General features: G+C 40.3%; 1 protein-coding gene across 1 annotated transcript; it reads left to right on the forward strand.

Annotated features, from left to right (window-relative positions):
* The first annotated feature begins 2,547 nt into the window (after nt 1-2,547).
* On the forward strand, nt 2,548-11,042 carry Glyatl3 (glycine-N-acyltransferase like 3). The gene is made up of 5 exons (XM_048442704.3): nt 2,548-2,625; nt 3,428-3,535; nt 4,354-4,480; nt 6,411-6,543; nt 9,882-11,042. The coding sequence occupies exons 1-5, from the start codon at nt 2,548-2,550 to the stop codon at nt 10,306-10,308; spliced, it is 873 nt and encodes a 290-aa protein (XP_048298661.2). The 3' UTR covers nt 10,309-11,042.
* Nucleotides 11,043-13,654: the final 2,612 nt, after the last annotated feature.

Genomic DNA, 13,654 nt, shown 5'->3' on the forward strand with positions numbered 1-13,654 from the left:
TATATATACAAATATATACATATTTTTAATGTGTAAAAAAATATTTTCTTTATCTATGGGAATTTCTATATTCTGTTTTGTGGCACTAACCAAATCTTCGCATTTGATGACGATCACTCGTGAAATTCATCACTCTTTATTGAACAGGCATTTTCACATCTGTGTGTTAAAAGTAGTATCATGCGTGTAAGGTCCAGGGGAATAACTGATTTTAATTTTTCACCTGAGTCATCTGTTGGTTGCAAGAGCTTAGACTCAAAAGGAGTCTGATCCAGGGAGGTTTTGAATATAGGAAACCGGACTGCGGTGTAGAGATGACTGACAGGCAAAAGCAAGTAACTGACAGGAGAAGAACATGGAAGAATCTTATGGAGCACTGACGCAGTACCTAATCCTGTTTATTTCTCTCCATGCTAACTACTGGAAAATTTAGTGGCAAATGTGAGCTCCCAACATGGCGTTCCTCATTGCTGATGGTTCAGTCTGCACTGTCGTGTGAAACTTTGATGTAGTTGATACTGAAGCATTGCTCCTAGGGGAGCGGAGTTAGGTTCGACAAGACTGTTTTCAATCACGAGTAATGCATAGCCTCACTTTGTATGTTCTTTTTGTTATACACGTTGTTTAGTCAATATGTTTTGTTGATTGGCTCTCATCAAAGTGGTTAGTAACACTAAAACTCATGCTTGAACAATGCTTAATGTGCTTTTGCTCTGAGATACCACAGTCTCCTTGCACTTAGGAATATCTAGGCAGCACTTATTCACTATGACTAGTAGCCATTTCTAATTTTTTAATTGTCAGTTTCATGTATTTACGGCATGAACTTGATTTCCTTTCACCGCTGCTGCCTGCCTCTCTCTCTCTCTCTCTCTCTCTCTCTCTCTCTCTCTCTCTCTCTCTCTCTCTGTGTGTGTATGTGTGTGTGTGTCTGTCTGTCTGTCTCTGTCTCCCTCTCATCCCCTTTCTCTCCCACTGGAACCCTTCTTCACGAGTCACTCACCCCATCATCCATTCCTTTTATATAAGGTCACTCAATTTAGATTTCCTTTCCCTTGACCACGGGTAGAAGGTTATTCAGTGGAGCAAGGGCCACTCATCAATGACGACACCTCTGAAGGAAATGACACACATTTCCCTTAACACTTATTAATTGTCAACTGTCAATTTCAGAGATGTGGAACCTCTCATGGCCCATCCATGATGAAATGTTGGCAGGTCTCCTCTTATTCAGATAACCACAACCGCAGTGATTCTATGAGGGCAACAGCCCTGTCATGTCAAGGGAACATCTTTTGCTCTACATCTCCCTCCCTCTATCTCTTTTTCCTACCCCCTCTTCTATACTCCCTGAACCTTAGAGAGAGTGATACAGCTGTCCCTTTTAGGGCCAAGCACTGTACCATTGCTTATCCACACATTTTAAGAAGAAAATTGCTAACAAAAGGTATGTTTTAATTAGGTAAATAAAAGTAATACTAAATAGTGACTCTTCTTTACATCATCAGACCTGAAATAGGATAATAAAGTTCTCTGTTTAACTTAGCTGGCAATGTGTGTCAGGAGACAGTTTTTTATTGTTCTTTACGCATCTATAGATAAATGCCACCACATTGCCAGGATTGATTTGGCAGTTATAAATAATCTTAATTAAAAGACATCGCATATGGAATCCAGGAATAAGATTCTATCTGTAGTACCATAGTCTATAGACCAAACATTCTCTTGGTTCTATTCCTATTGTGTTTTTGTTTTCCATTTCCCTGAATTTCAATTTCAACTTAATTCTTTTATACACACACACACACACACACACACACACACACACACACACACACACATATATTTACTTGTGTTCAAAAAATTGCTTCACAGCATTTAGGGAATGATAGAGCTAGCGGGTGGTTTCATTTTGTCCTTCAGTTGAGAGACAAGAAAGAGTTCAGGACAAATCAAAGGTAATGCTTGTTGACAAGCATTACAATTCCTCCAGAAAATGAGGGGCCTCCAAGCTAAGGAGACCATTGTCGCTAGAGGAGTAGGGATTTTTATTTGGTTTTACTGTGTCAAACCCAGTTATTTCTCTTCCCTCCCTGTAATCATTGGTCCATAAGTATCTACATTTCTCTCCTATAACACAGAACTTATATGGTGGGTGATGGTAAAGAAACTGACAAGCCAGGAATGCCCTTCCTTCTTGCTGCCAACAAGCTATTTGAGACTAACAAAAACAAAACACACTTGAATATAGAAGTCCAGCTTTTACTAGTTCCCTGCTGGGGACAGTCAGAATATAGTGGATGTGTAGTCCCCTCTGTAAATGATTAGGTCTAGTGATCTCCATTTGCACATACTCACTGGTGTACCTACCCTGCAGCCCCCTGCCCCTCTTCCACTTCCATCCTCTTCAAAGGCAGTATTGGCATTATACTAGAAGAAAACGGGGTCGCTAGCATATTCCCAGTAAGATCAAAAGTTAATAAGCAGAAATTAAATGTCTATCTTCAAGTTTCTAGTTAGGTGTGGAAGCGCAACCCTTTGGAGACGATGTTGGTGCTAAACTGCTCCACCAAATTACTGACCCTGGAGAACATGTTGAAGAGTCACTTTCCTGAATCCCTCAAGGTATTTATTGTGAGCCTAATCATACTGAGTTTCTTTCCTGTGTTAATCTAGGAGTTAATGTCAGATGTGTCTTTGATGAACATGTTAGTTTCACAATCTGCTCCTGTCACCCTTCTGTCATCCCAGGGGACTCTTTAGAGAAATTTGGGCAATGGTAGACTGTGTTATTTCTGAACACGATTTAAATGATGGAATTTGGTGGTGCTGAAGGTAAGCCTATGCTTGAGGACTGAAGTTTAGTTATAGGTTTGTTACCTCTGGGTCACTCAAGCCTCCAATCTAAAATCCCAGAGGGCCCGCTGATCACTCTGTGACAGTGTTGAAGATTTCATAAATCAATATTATAATAAATGTAAAAATGAGGCTGCTGTGAGCAGTGAAGCTGACTTGGAGTTAGAAATGTTTCCTGTTTGATGATAATGATGATGATGATGATGATGATGATGATGATGATGATGATGAAAATACTGTGATATTAGCTCGAAAATCCTTGCTATGCTCCAACTTTCACTTATTCTGTGTGTGCATGATGTTTTTAGGATGGATATTTTTCTTAATGAAGGAAACAGATGGGAAAGACATCTTTTCCAGAACAGCCTCTTTTATTACCTTCATATTAATTGTTACTCAGTCATCAAGCATTCTCTCTCAGAATTCTAAGATATCAGGATTTAACAGACTTTTTACTAGTTTCCATGACCACATTTGAAATGGTAAATCCACATTGTGTATATGTGTGTGAATATTTCTCTAATTTCTCTCTCAACTGGAATAGCTAAAGGTCTCTGGTTCTCTGGCTCAGGTTTATGGAGCAGTGATGAACATAAATCGTGGTAATCCCTTTCAAAAGGAAGTAGTAGTGGACTCATGGCCTGACTTCAAAGCTGTCATCACCCGGCGACAGAGAGAGGTACAGTGCTGAAAAGCAACTAAGACACATTAAAAGTAAAAATTGGCTCCAACTGGAAAAAATTGGTTAGATCAAGGGAGTGGTATGACCATTATAATACCACACATTACCTTAACATGTTATGCATGTCATCCGTGATTTGTAGGTGGCTACTTTGGAGTCCCAGGCAGATGGAAGACTGCTAGCCAGCAAGTGTTCCCTTAGCATCTCACAGTCTCTAGGAGATGAAGCACCCAATATGTACACACTAGCTCCTCCTCTAGTAGTGGATTTCTTATGACTGATGAATTTGGGAATTTTCAAAAACATTGGGAAAACTTAAGGCAGTCAGCACAATGAGATCAATGATGTCATTCTCCCTCTGAGGCTAACGAGAACCTCAAGTGATCAGAGATGAGCTGCCCTCTGCATGAGGAAGGTGGTGAGGGCTGTGGCTCTTACATGGTGCTCACTGACTTTTACGTTTCCTCCTCTGTGTGTGTGTCTAGTGATTAAAGCCAGATATCCTGATTAGCTTCTAGAGTCATCCGAGGCAACTCAGCAGAGGCACTGCTCAAGCTACTACAGTTTTAATTTTTATTAATTAAATCCTAAAGTCGGAAAGTTCTTAAAACTTTCTTAGTTCTGGAAGAAAGAATCAAAATCTCTAATTTTCTCATTACAGTATATTAGCCTCATTCGTGTTTCTCTGTTTCTATGTAACTGATTTGAACAATTGAAAATTAGCTAGATAATAATAATAGCTAGTCTCTCCAGGGCATGGATTACCCAGAAGATACGCTGGGGTATTACATTCATGACTATGTCTTCTGCCCAAGGCTGAGACAGATAATTTTGACCATTACACTAATGCATACGCTGTGTTCTACAAAGATGTCAGTGCTTACCAACAGCTATTGGAAGAGCGTGACGTAATCAACTGGGACCAAGTGTTTCAGATACAAGGTAAGGTCAAGTTCAAAGCACACACTATATGCTCGCATTTTCCTGTATGAAAAGATATCATGGAGACTAGAGAGATAACTCAGTGGTTAAGGGTACTTGCTGTTTTTCCAGAGGTCCAGAGCTCAGTTTCCAGCACCATGTTAGTGTTAGGCAGCTCACAACCACCTGTGACTTCAGCTCCAAGAGATTTGAAACCATCTTCTGGCCTTTGCAGTCAGTGTGCCCCTGTGTGTACACACACACACACACACACACACACACACACTCACACACTTTTTATAGATCTCTTAAAAGATATTACACACATAGATATAGACACTTAGCAATATGTCCATAAATACTTACCATATCTACTTGAGTTTTATACAGTTACTTTTCCTATACCAGAATGTGTATGGTACCCTTGGCTTGTATCACTTATGTTTTCTCTTCTAGGCAATATTTTGAGTGTTGGGTATGAGGGAACCCACTTGCAATCCTAGTGTTTGTGAGGTAGAGGCAGAAGGATACAAATTTTAGGTCTTTCTAAGCCACACAGACTACATATATAGTCCATGGTTTAAAAAAAAACAATAAAATTCAAACCTTTTGATAACTTAGCTATAACTCAGCTTTATAATAAGGGACACTAGTCACTGCAGCTGTAATTTTAGTAGCATTCACCTGTAAACTTTCTAGTCTTTACTGAGGCTCAGCTCAGAGAGGGAGGTGTCAAGGTTCAGCCATCATACTGCATTCCATATGCCTTCTCACCCAGTTGTAGTCTTGAGGCCATGCTGAGAAGTGACTCACAAGTGGGGAGGAAAACAGAGCCATATAACTTGCTTCAGGAATGAGCCTAGAAGAGAGACAACCGCACTACAGAGGATTCTGTCCACCCATAGTCAGACTGCAAAGGCTAGAAAACAGGGCACTTGGGAAAAGTGCAATGCTGTAGCTCTTAAGAACAGAGACCAAAACCTATTTTTGTATGCTGGGGGTAGGGGTGGGGACAGTTAATATCAAACAAAGGGGTGCAAATAATATAGCATGCTGGGAGAAATGAGTAGGATCTGGATGAATCAACTGAGCTCAATCTTCCAACTCCAGGCTGCACTTGGAAGTCCATAAGGAACGTTGTGGAAGTGGACAAGAAGCTTTAAAGTTGTTTAGTGTTCTAGTCTCATTCCTGTGGATGATAAAATATCCTGACCAAAAATAGCTTAGGGGCAAAAGGAGTTTATTTCAGCTTATAGCTCCAGGTCCTCATCGATCCCTGGTGGTCAGTCAAGGGTACTAACCTCCAACACTGCATCCAAGAACAGAGAAGTCACGAGCAGAGAAACAAGGATGTGCCCATACACGCTCACTCACTTAGCTGCTTGCTTGCACTCAGTTTTATTTCTCTACTCTTAAAAAGTTCAGGCCCAATCCCTGCCGAAGCTGCCACCCACCGCGGGCTGGTTCTCCCCACATCAGTTAACTGATTAAGACAATACTGCATAGACTTGCCCACAGCTAACCCCAAGGTAGTCAGTCCTTAATGAGACTTTTTTCCCATGTGATTCTAGGTTGTCAAGTTGATTTACCATACTAAATAAGCCTAAACTCCTATAAACATCTGGCCTTTAACTTTTAAAGCTAAAAATAAAAAAGGGACAATTCTCTTCAAAAAAAATTTAATTTGAGGTATTAAGTAAATTAGCAAATAAAACTTCCAGTAAGAAATTCCAAATTCCCTTGAGATATTTCCAGCAGAAGTGGAAAAGCATGAATGGTGATGACAACATAATTTGATTTGTAGATCAAGAAGAGAATGTCTGTAGTAATACATATATAGCTAACTATATCATGGTTAAAACATGACAGGGTATCAGAGAGTGGTACTGATGACATTTGCCATAAAAATGCTGAAATAAATGACTGTGGTTCTGTGTCTGTCATCATCCAGGGCTGCAAAGTGAATTATATGCTGTTTCCAAAGCTGCTGCCAATGCAAAGCTGTTGGACTTGGATATAAAGCTGTCTTCCTTCAAGGCTGTCCATTTTTCTCCTGTTTCGTCTGTGCCAGACCACAATTTCCTGTATGTAAAACAGGTTCTGCATTTGGAGCTGGATGTACTGTTATGCAAGTCCAAACAACAATGCTAGAATATTTATGATTGTAGAGGAATAGTTAGGCTTTTAGAATTGGGCCGTTGGGCTAAGGGTGTGTGTGTGTGTGTGTGTGTGTGTGTGTGTGTGTGTCTCAAAAATATAGCAGAGAATAATTGATGAAGACACCTCATGCTGACATGCACACATACACACACACACACACAATTTTTAAGTTAAATTAAAAGAATTAAGGTGTAGTATCTTTTTTAAGAGATTTTTTTTAAAAAAAAATGAAACAAAGTTGATTAAAAAGTGCCCACCTCCATGCCTGTTGGTTCTCTGCTCCCATGGTAAATGTTGGAGGAGCTGGTAAGCACAGACTAACTCTAAAATTGCAGGAAATCAAAAGAAATTACCAGGGCTTTCTTTTATGTTGCCACAATATGGAAACTTGGAGCACACACGAACTTTGAAAGGAGAAAACCCTCCCACAGTATATTGGTAATCTTTCACGTATACCCTGTGACCTCCCCCAGCACAGGGACAATCTTCCATATTCATCCTGAGAACTATACCCTACCAATGCTGCACACCTATTCAATTAATTAAAACAGAATGTGGTACACTTTATCCTTAATCCTAGCTACTTTAAGATGTAAAAGGCAAGGAATATTTGTGTGTGTGTGGTGGGGGCGGTTTTTGATACAGGGTTTCTCTGTGACACCCTGGCTGTCCTGGAACTCTTTAGAGACCAGGCTGTCCTCAAATTTTGAGATCTACCTGCCTCTGCTTTCCAAGTACTGTGATTAAAAGTGTGTGCCGCCCCCACTCCTGGGTAAGACGAAGATTTCTTAAAAGAAAAACTAATCTCTGTTTGTCTTCCCCAGCCGTGGCTAGCCACTATTTCATTCTCTGCTGTATGGAGATTAGGATTTTAGATTCTTCATGTGAGTGAGATTGTGTGCTCTCTGACTTTCTGCACTTGGCTTGTTTTCTTTAATATAACAACAGTCCCATCCATGATTCTACAGATGATAAGACTGAGTCTTCTTTTTAAGGATGAATACGATTTCATTGTATATATGTCACATTATTTTGAAATACCCAACATGAGTCCGTGTCTTGCTTATTGAGAAGCATGCTGTGGTCAACAGGGACTGATTTTACTACTTTGGGCTATATACTCCAGAATAGAATTCCTTGATCATATTACAGTTCCGATTTTAATTTTTGGGAGCATCACCACCCTGTTCCTAAGTAGCTATACTAATTTACCTTTCTCCTGGTGTATAAAGTTTCCTTTTCCAATCTTCACTACTTTTTGTTGTCCTTGACTTTTGGACAAGAACCTTTCTAACTGCAGTGAGGTGATATTTCTTTGTGGGTTTGACTTGTAGTTTTTTTCATATACCTCTTCGTCATTTGTATACCGTATTTTTTTTAATGTCCCTGTAGGTCTAAACTTCTAAATTGTGTTCTTTGTTTTTATCCTCATTAGGATTCTTTGATTCTTTCCTTCCTTGTATTCTAATATTAGACACCTACCTCAAGGATAATTTCCAAGTGCTTTTACCCATTCTTCAGGGGTTTTCCTCATTGTTTTGTTTCTTTAGTTGTGCATAGCCTTTCACCATAGTGTATTATAGTGAATATAGCTGCCTTCTGGAAGCTCTTAGCTTGATGCAGTCCTATTTTGGCAATTTCTCCCATACTTCTGTATCTTATTCAAAATATCCTTGTCCATCCCAATGTCATGGGGCTTATTCTGGTGATCTTTCCTAGCAGTAACGTTTTGCCTTTAACCCCAAAGCCATACTCAAATTGTGGACTGTACTTTAAATACTTCATCCTTCATGTGCAAATGTGTAACACACTATGCCTGAGGTGTGCTTGCCTTGACAATGTTCCTCCTTGTACTAATATTTGTGCTTGAGGTTCTCTGTCCTTTTTTTAAAGTAGTACTTTCAAAGTTGAACTGAAAAATCCTAAGACAGTTTCCCTCCTTCTTCTCCTCAATAGAAGATTGGCCAGTGCTGCAGCTGGCAACCACTAAGAAAAGTAAAATGCATAATTAGATACGTTTATAACACCACTGCAGGGCTACAATATAAGTCTTTACTAGTCAATGGATTAAGTAGTATTCACAAGTTCACAGAGATAGCAAATTCCAAGGCACACTCAGCCTTAGAGGCAATACTTTGCTTTTGATCTTATAATTTCAGTCATTTATGTTTATGAATTCTCTCTGTGTGTGCCAGCATGACAGAAGAGGGTATCAGAACCTATTATAGATGGTTGTGAGCCACCATGTGGGTGCTGGGAATCGAACTCAGGACCTCTGGAAGAGCAGCCAGTGCTCTTAACTGCTGACCCATCTCTCCAGTCCAGACCTTTGTTTCAGTTCTTAAGATGAACCGGGAATTTTATCTTGACATCAGGACTTTTACATATAAAATTACTAGACACTTCTATAGAACAATTAAAATAAATAAAAGCTAGTGTCCTGTAAAACTTGGCCTTGGCCAGTGAAAAAATGAGAACATTCGATCTAGAGAGAAGCAGCAGAAGGGAAAGTCTGGCAAACCTAATTCTTCCAGAGAGTGTACATATTCACTGTGACTTGTGTAGCCATGACTATGCAAAGGCAGAAGGATACTGAATGCTAAAATATCATTAGGTTCAAAATATTAGGAAGCAAAAAAATCTGGATTGCGTAAGACTTCACACAGTCTTTTAAAGGCAACTCTGGGTGAAAATAGTAGTAGTAGTAGTAGTAGTAGTAGTAATAATAATAATAATAATAATGTATGTGTGTGTTAACTGTAGCCTAGCTTATGATTCAAGTATCTGGCAACACTCAAAATCAAAAGAGGTTCCAACACTCCACCCCTCCAGATGATAGCAAGTTGGATACTTGGGAACAAAGTAGGGAATCACGTGATTGTCATCAGCTAGGTGTCTGCCTCCTTTGGCAGTGATTCTGGTCAACCGTCTGCTTGTGACCGGCTGAACCCTGAGAGTCTCTTATCCTTCTGCATCAGTTGGAAAGCAATCCAAATATAAATTAAGTTATACTTCCTCTCCCAGAGAGTGAAGATGCAGAAGCAGCCTCGGCCACACCGCAGTCTGCAGAGTTGATGAAAACAAGTGGTCATGAAACTAAATTTCACGTGACGGTCTTTCAAGTGGGAAGTGTTTAAGTTCCAAATTCTTGAAAAAGCCAAACATAGTCTTGGAGATGATTTTCATTTATAATCGGTAGGAAAAGGGTAGCTGTTGGTAGTCATGTGACTACCAATTTATTGATTTATTGATTTTCTTCCAGAACTGGGCCTATCCCGAGACTGACCTACCTGAGCGTCTCAGATGCTGATCTCCTCAACCGGACTTGGTCACGTGGCGGCAACCAGCAGTGCCTGCGGTATATAGCCAAACTCATCGAGTGCTTTCCCAGCGTGTGTGTGCGTGACGAGCAGGGAAACCCCGTGTCCTGGGGTATCACCGACCAGTTTGCCACCATGTGTCACGGCTACACCCTACCTGACCATCGCAGGAAAGGTTACAGCCGACTGGTGGCCCTCACACTGGCCAGAAAGTTGCAAAGCCGCGGATTCCCCTCCCAGGGAAATGTCCTGGATGACAACGTGGCTTCTATAAACCTCCTGAAGAGTGTCCATGCTGAGTTCTTGCCTTGTCGTTTCCATAGACTTATTCTCACCCCTGCGGCTTTCTCTAGACAAACTCTACTTTAGCTCACAGAAACTCCAAGAATGTTCTACTTTCCCTGAATATACACCCTGTTTTAGATACCTGTGAAGTGTGAATTAAACCAAAAAAGCGTATCAATGAAAAGGGTCTGAAAAACGCATGCAAGATCACCCGGAGAAACCTTTTCTGTCTTAGATTTCCACCATCAAGAATTCTGAGGGCTAGGGTCCCAGTAACTATGTCTCAGAATAGAGGGTGTGTGTCCTCTGTGAGGACCCACTGCAGGGAAGATACCTTTAAATTCAGCCGTTCCTGGCTCGTGTTAGAAACGGCTGCATGAGAAAGTGTGCTATAATGTAGGGCCATTGGCCCCCTGCTCCATAGTCTCCAGCCATGCCACTCCCTCCTGCTGTAAAATCTTCACGCTCACAACCTGTCTTGGGTCCCCTTTTAGTAACTGACTGCTGGTTTTGAGGGTGACGTTAGCTATAGCTCTTCCGTGGGAGTGGTTTATCAGAAACCCCAGGCTGAGAGATTGCAACACAGAGGCCGACCTGTTCCCATAGCTCCTGTTGCACTGAGCACCTGGCAGAACCTGAGAATTAGGATTTCCCAGGTTTCCTTCTCATTTGCCTTGGATGACCAACTGTCATTGTAAGACAAGACCTTACCCGTGAACTCTTCCAGACACCTGAATGATAATCTGCTTGTTTATGAAAATCTGAAATTCACATATAGGTGTGTATGAGGTTATAAAAATGGCAGATAAGATGTGTTGCATGCATATTTTCTATAGGAATATATTTATAATCCTTGAATATTGATATTATAATCAATTTTAATCTTATTACATTGAAGAAATTTGAAATCTAGAGGCAATAAATCCTTCAAGATTACATTTACTATTATTAGTACTGGAAAGCCAGAAGTCTGTAATTTTTATTTTAGTTCTCGAATAGTTAAATTATTTTATTGCTATTTTCCTGTTGTGATTCATTTTTATGCTATTTGGCCTCTGTGTGTAAATCAGAGGAGAATAGATAGGGGGTTAATTTTCTGTTTCCATTATGTGGGTCTCAGACCTCAAACTCAGGCCATCAGACTCAGTGACCAGCACCTTTATCTGACACGTCATCTCAGCATCCCTGTTATCATTATTTTAAATTTAATTTCCACTGGTCTAGTCATATGCAATTTTCAATAATGTAATAATGTAATAAACAACAGAATGAAAGCAGACATCAATGCAATGGGTGAATTTATGTAGACTCAATAAAGTTGACTTTACCATACAGAAACCACTGCTTCCTCTCCTCTGGAAATTACAAATCTTAATTACAAAAATGAGACAAAATCCAATGTTTTGATGTTTATTCTGTGAGGAGACAAAATGGTTGGTGTGCACAACATTTTAATAAGACTTCTTGAGGGCGGATTTATTCATAGGCGATCCTTGCCAACGGTTACCTAGAAACTCATGCTTGGTACCAGAGAGAAATAAGAGGAGTCCATAAAACCCTGGGGAAAACATGGGCTAATTTCTGCCCTTGCGAGGCTCATTATCTTTAGCCCTGACTCAAACATGAGTAGCCCCTGCCGCGTTCTTGGTGTTATCATTATTGCTTGTTTCTTCCTAGTGATAATTTATCTACCACTTATTGATAAGTACACCAAACCCTGTATGTTCATAATGTAATCTTCAGGATAGATGAACTGTTCTCTTACTGAGTTAGTGATGCAATGACTCATCAAAAATTATTCAGTGTGTAAGTGGCAAAATCATGACCATTATCTGAATCTGTTGCATCCCTAATTGTACACTTAACACTGTATTTTTAGTTGTTACTGCTCAGTAGGAACTTTCAACTCGATCCTGCATGGTCTGAGAAGCGCTCTCTCTCTCTCTCTCTCTCTCTCTCTCTCTCTCTCTCTCTCTCTCTCTCTCCCTCTCCAAATCTTGCCCTCTCAGAGACTCTCCAACAAAGAAAAGGCTCAAAAAGCCCACTTCTGCATTCTGGGCTGCTGTGATAGCTCCTCCCCTAAAGTTGCCAGCAGCCCAAGTCCCCACGTAAACTGTTCAGTTTATGACCACACTTGGGCACAAACCCAACCTGGGGTTGGACACACCAGCACCCCTCTTCTACAGACTATATAACCTGCTTTAGTTCAGGCATGCTGCTACTCCTGCCTCTGTCACTGGGGCTGGAAAACTCACCCAGGGGTTACTTTGCTCAAGTAAACCTGTTCTTTGACTTTTACAATTTGGCTTGATCTGGCATACTGCGTAGGTGGAAACACCTATTATTGAGATACAGAAAACCTTTTAGTTACATTTTTAACTTTTCTTAGTTTTGATATTAACATATAAACACGTCATTTCCCTCTTCCCGTTTCTCCACCCTTCCAGTTTAACCTGAACTCTATCTCAAAGTCATGGTTTCTATTGTTTAACTTACACAATGTTTATTTTGTAAATATCCTTTCTTTTTACATAAATGTTTAATTTAAAATGTTTAATTAAAATGTTTAATTAAAAATGTTTAATTTACATTCCTAAATATGTAAATACAACCTGCTCAGTCTGTATAATATTACTTGATGTATATGATTTCAAGGCTGATGCTTTAGTGTTAGTAAACCAACTGGGGGTCTCTCTTCCCTGAAGAAACCTATTTTCCCCACTCTCAGCATTCCATACTTTTCTATAGTTCCTTTTCTAAGGGTGGGTCCCCATGAGGTCCACCCTTCCCCCATGTCTATTGGTGCTGTCCTGAGTCAGGTCTTGTTTAGGCATCCATGTTGGTGAGACATCATGAACGTGGCTTCTCTGACATTTCTAGGAGACACTGTCTCATTCCCTGTTCCTCTGATTCTTTTTGTTGTTGTTGTTTGTTTGTTTTTGTTTCTTCAAGACAAGGTTTCTTTGTAGCTTTGGTGTCTATCCTGGAACTAGCTCTTGTAGACCAGGCTGGCCTCGAACTCACAGAGATCTGCCTGCCTCTGCCTCCCAAGTGCTGGGATTAAAGGCATGAGCCACCACCACCCAGCTTGTTCCTCTGATTCTTAAAATCTTTTTGCCCTCCTCTTCTACAATGGTCTCTGAGCCTTATGTGTAGAAGTTGTGTTATAGTTGTTACAGTTTTAGAAGGACGAGAACACCAGTGTTTGCAAAATGAAGGCGACCATAGGCCAATGCGAACGGTGAGGTTGTAGAAGAAAGGATATTAACATCTCTCTCTTGCTGTGGTGAGATTGTAGAATACAGGATATTGACATCTCCCTCTTTCTGTGATGAGATTGTAGAAGACAGGATATTGACATCTCCCTCTTGCTGTGATGAGGTTGTAGAAGAAAGGATATTAACATCTCTCTCTTGCTGTCTTCTGAGGT

This window comes from Myodes glareolus, chromosome 18 (genome assembly GCF_982192425.1).
Source record: "Myodes glareolus chromosome 18, mMyoGla1.1, whole genome shotgun sequence".
NCBI classification, from domain to species: domain Eukaryota; kingdom Metazoa; phylum Chordata; class Mammalia; order Rodentia; family Cricetidae; genus Myodes; species Myodes glareolus.

Coding starts and splice junctions, on each gene's coding strand:
- Glyatl3 (XM_048442704.3), top strand. CDS start 2,548: ATGTTGGTGCTAAACTGCTCCACCAAATTACTGACCCTGGAGAACATG. Junction 3,536..4,353: donor TCACCCGGCGACAGAGAGAG/GTACAGTGCTGA, acceptor CTTCTGCCCAAG/GCTGAGACAGATAATTTTGA. Junction 4,481..6,410: donor CCAAGTGTTTCAGATACAAG/GTAAGGTCAAGT, acceptor GTCATCATCCAG/GGCTGCAAAGTGAATTATAT.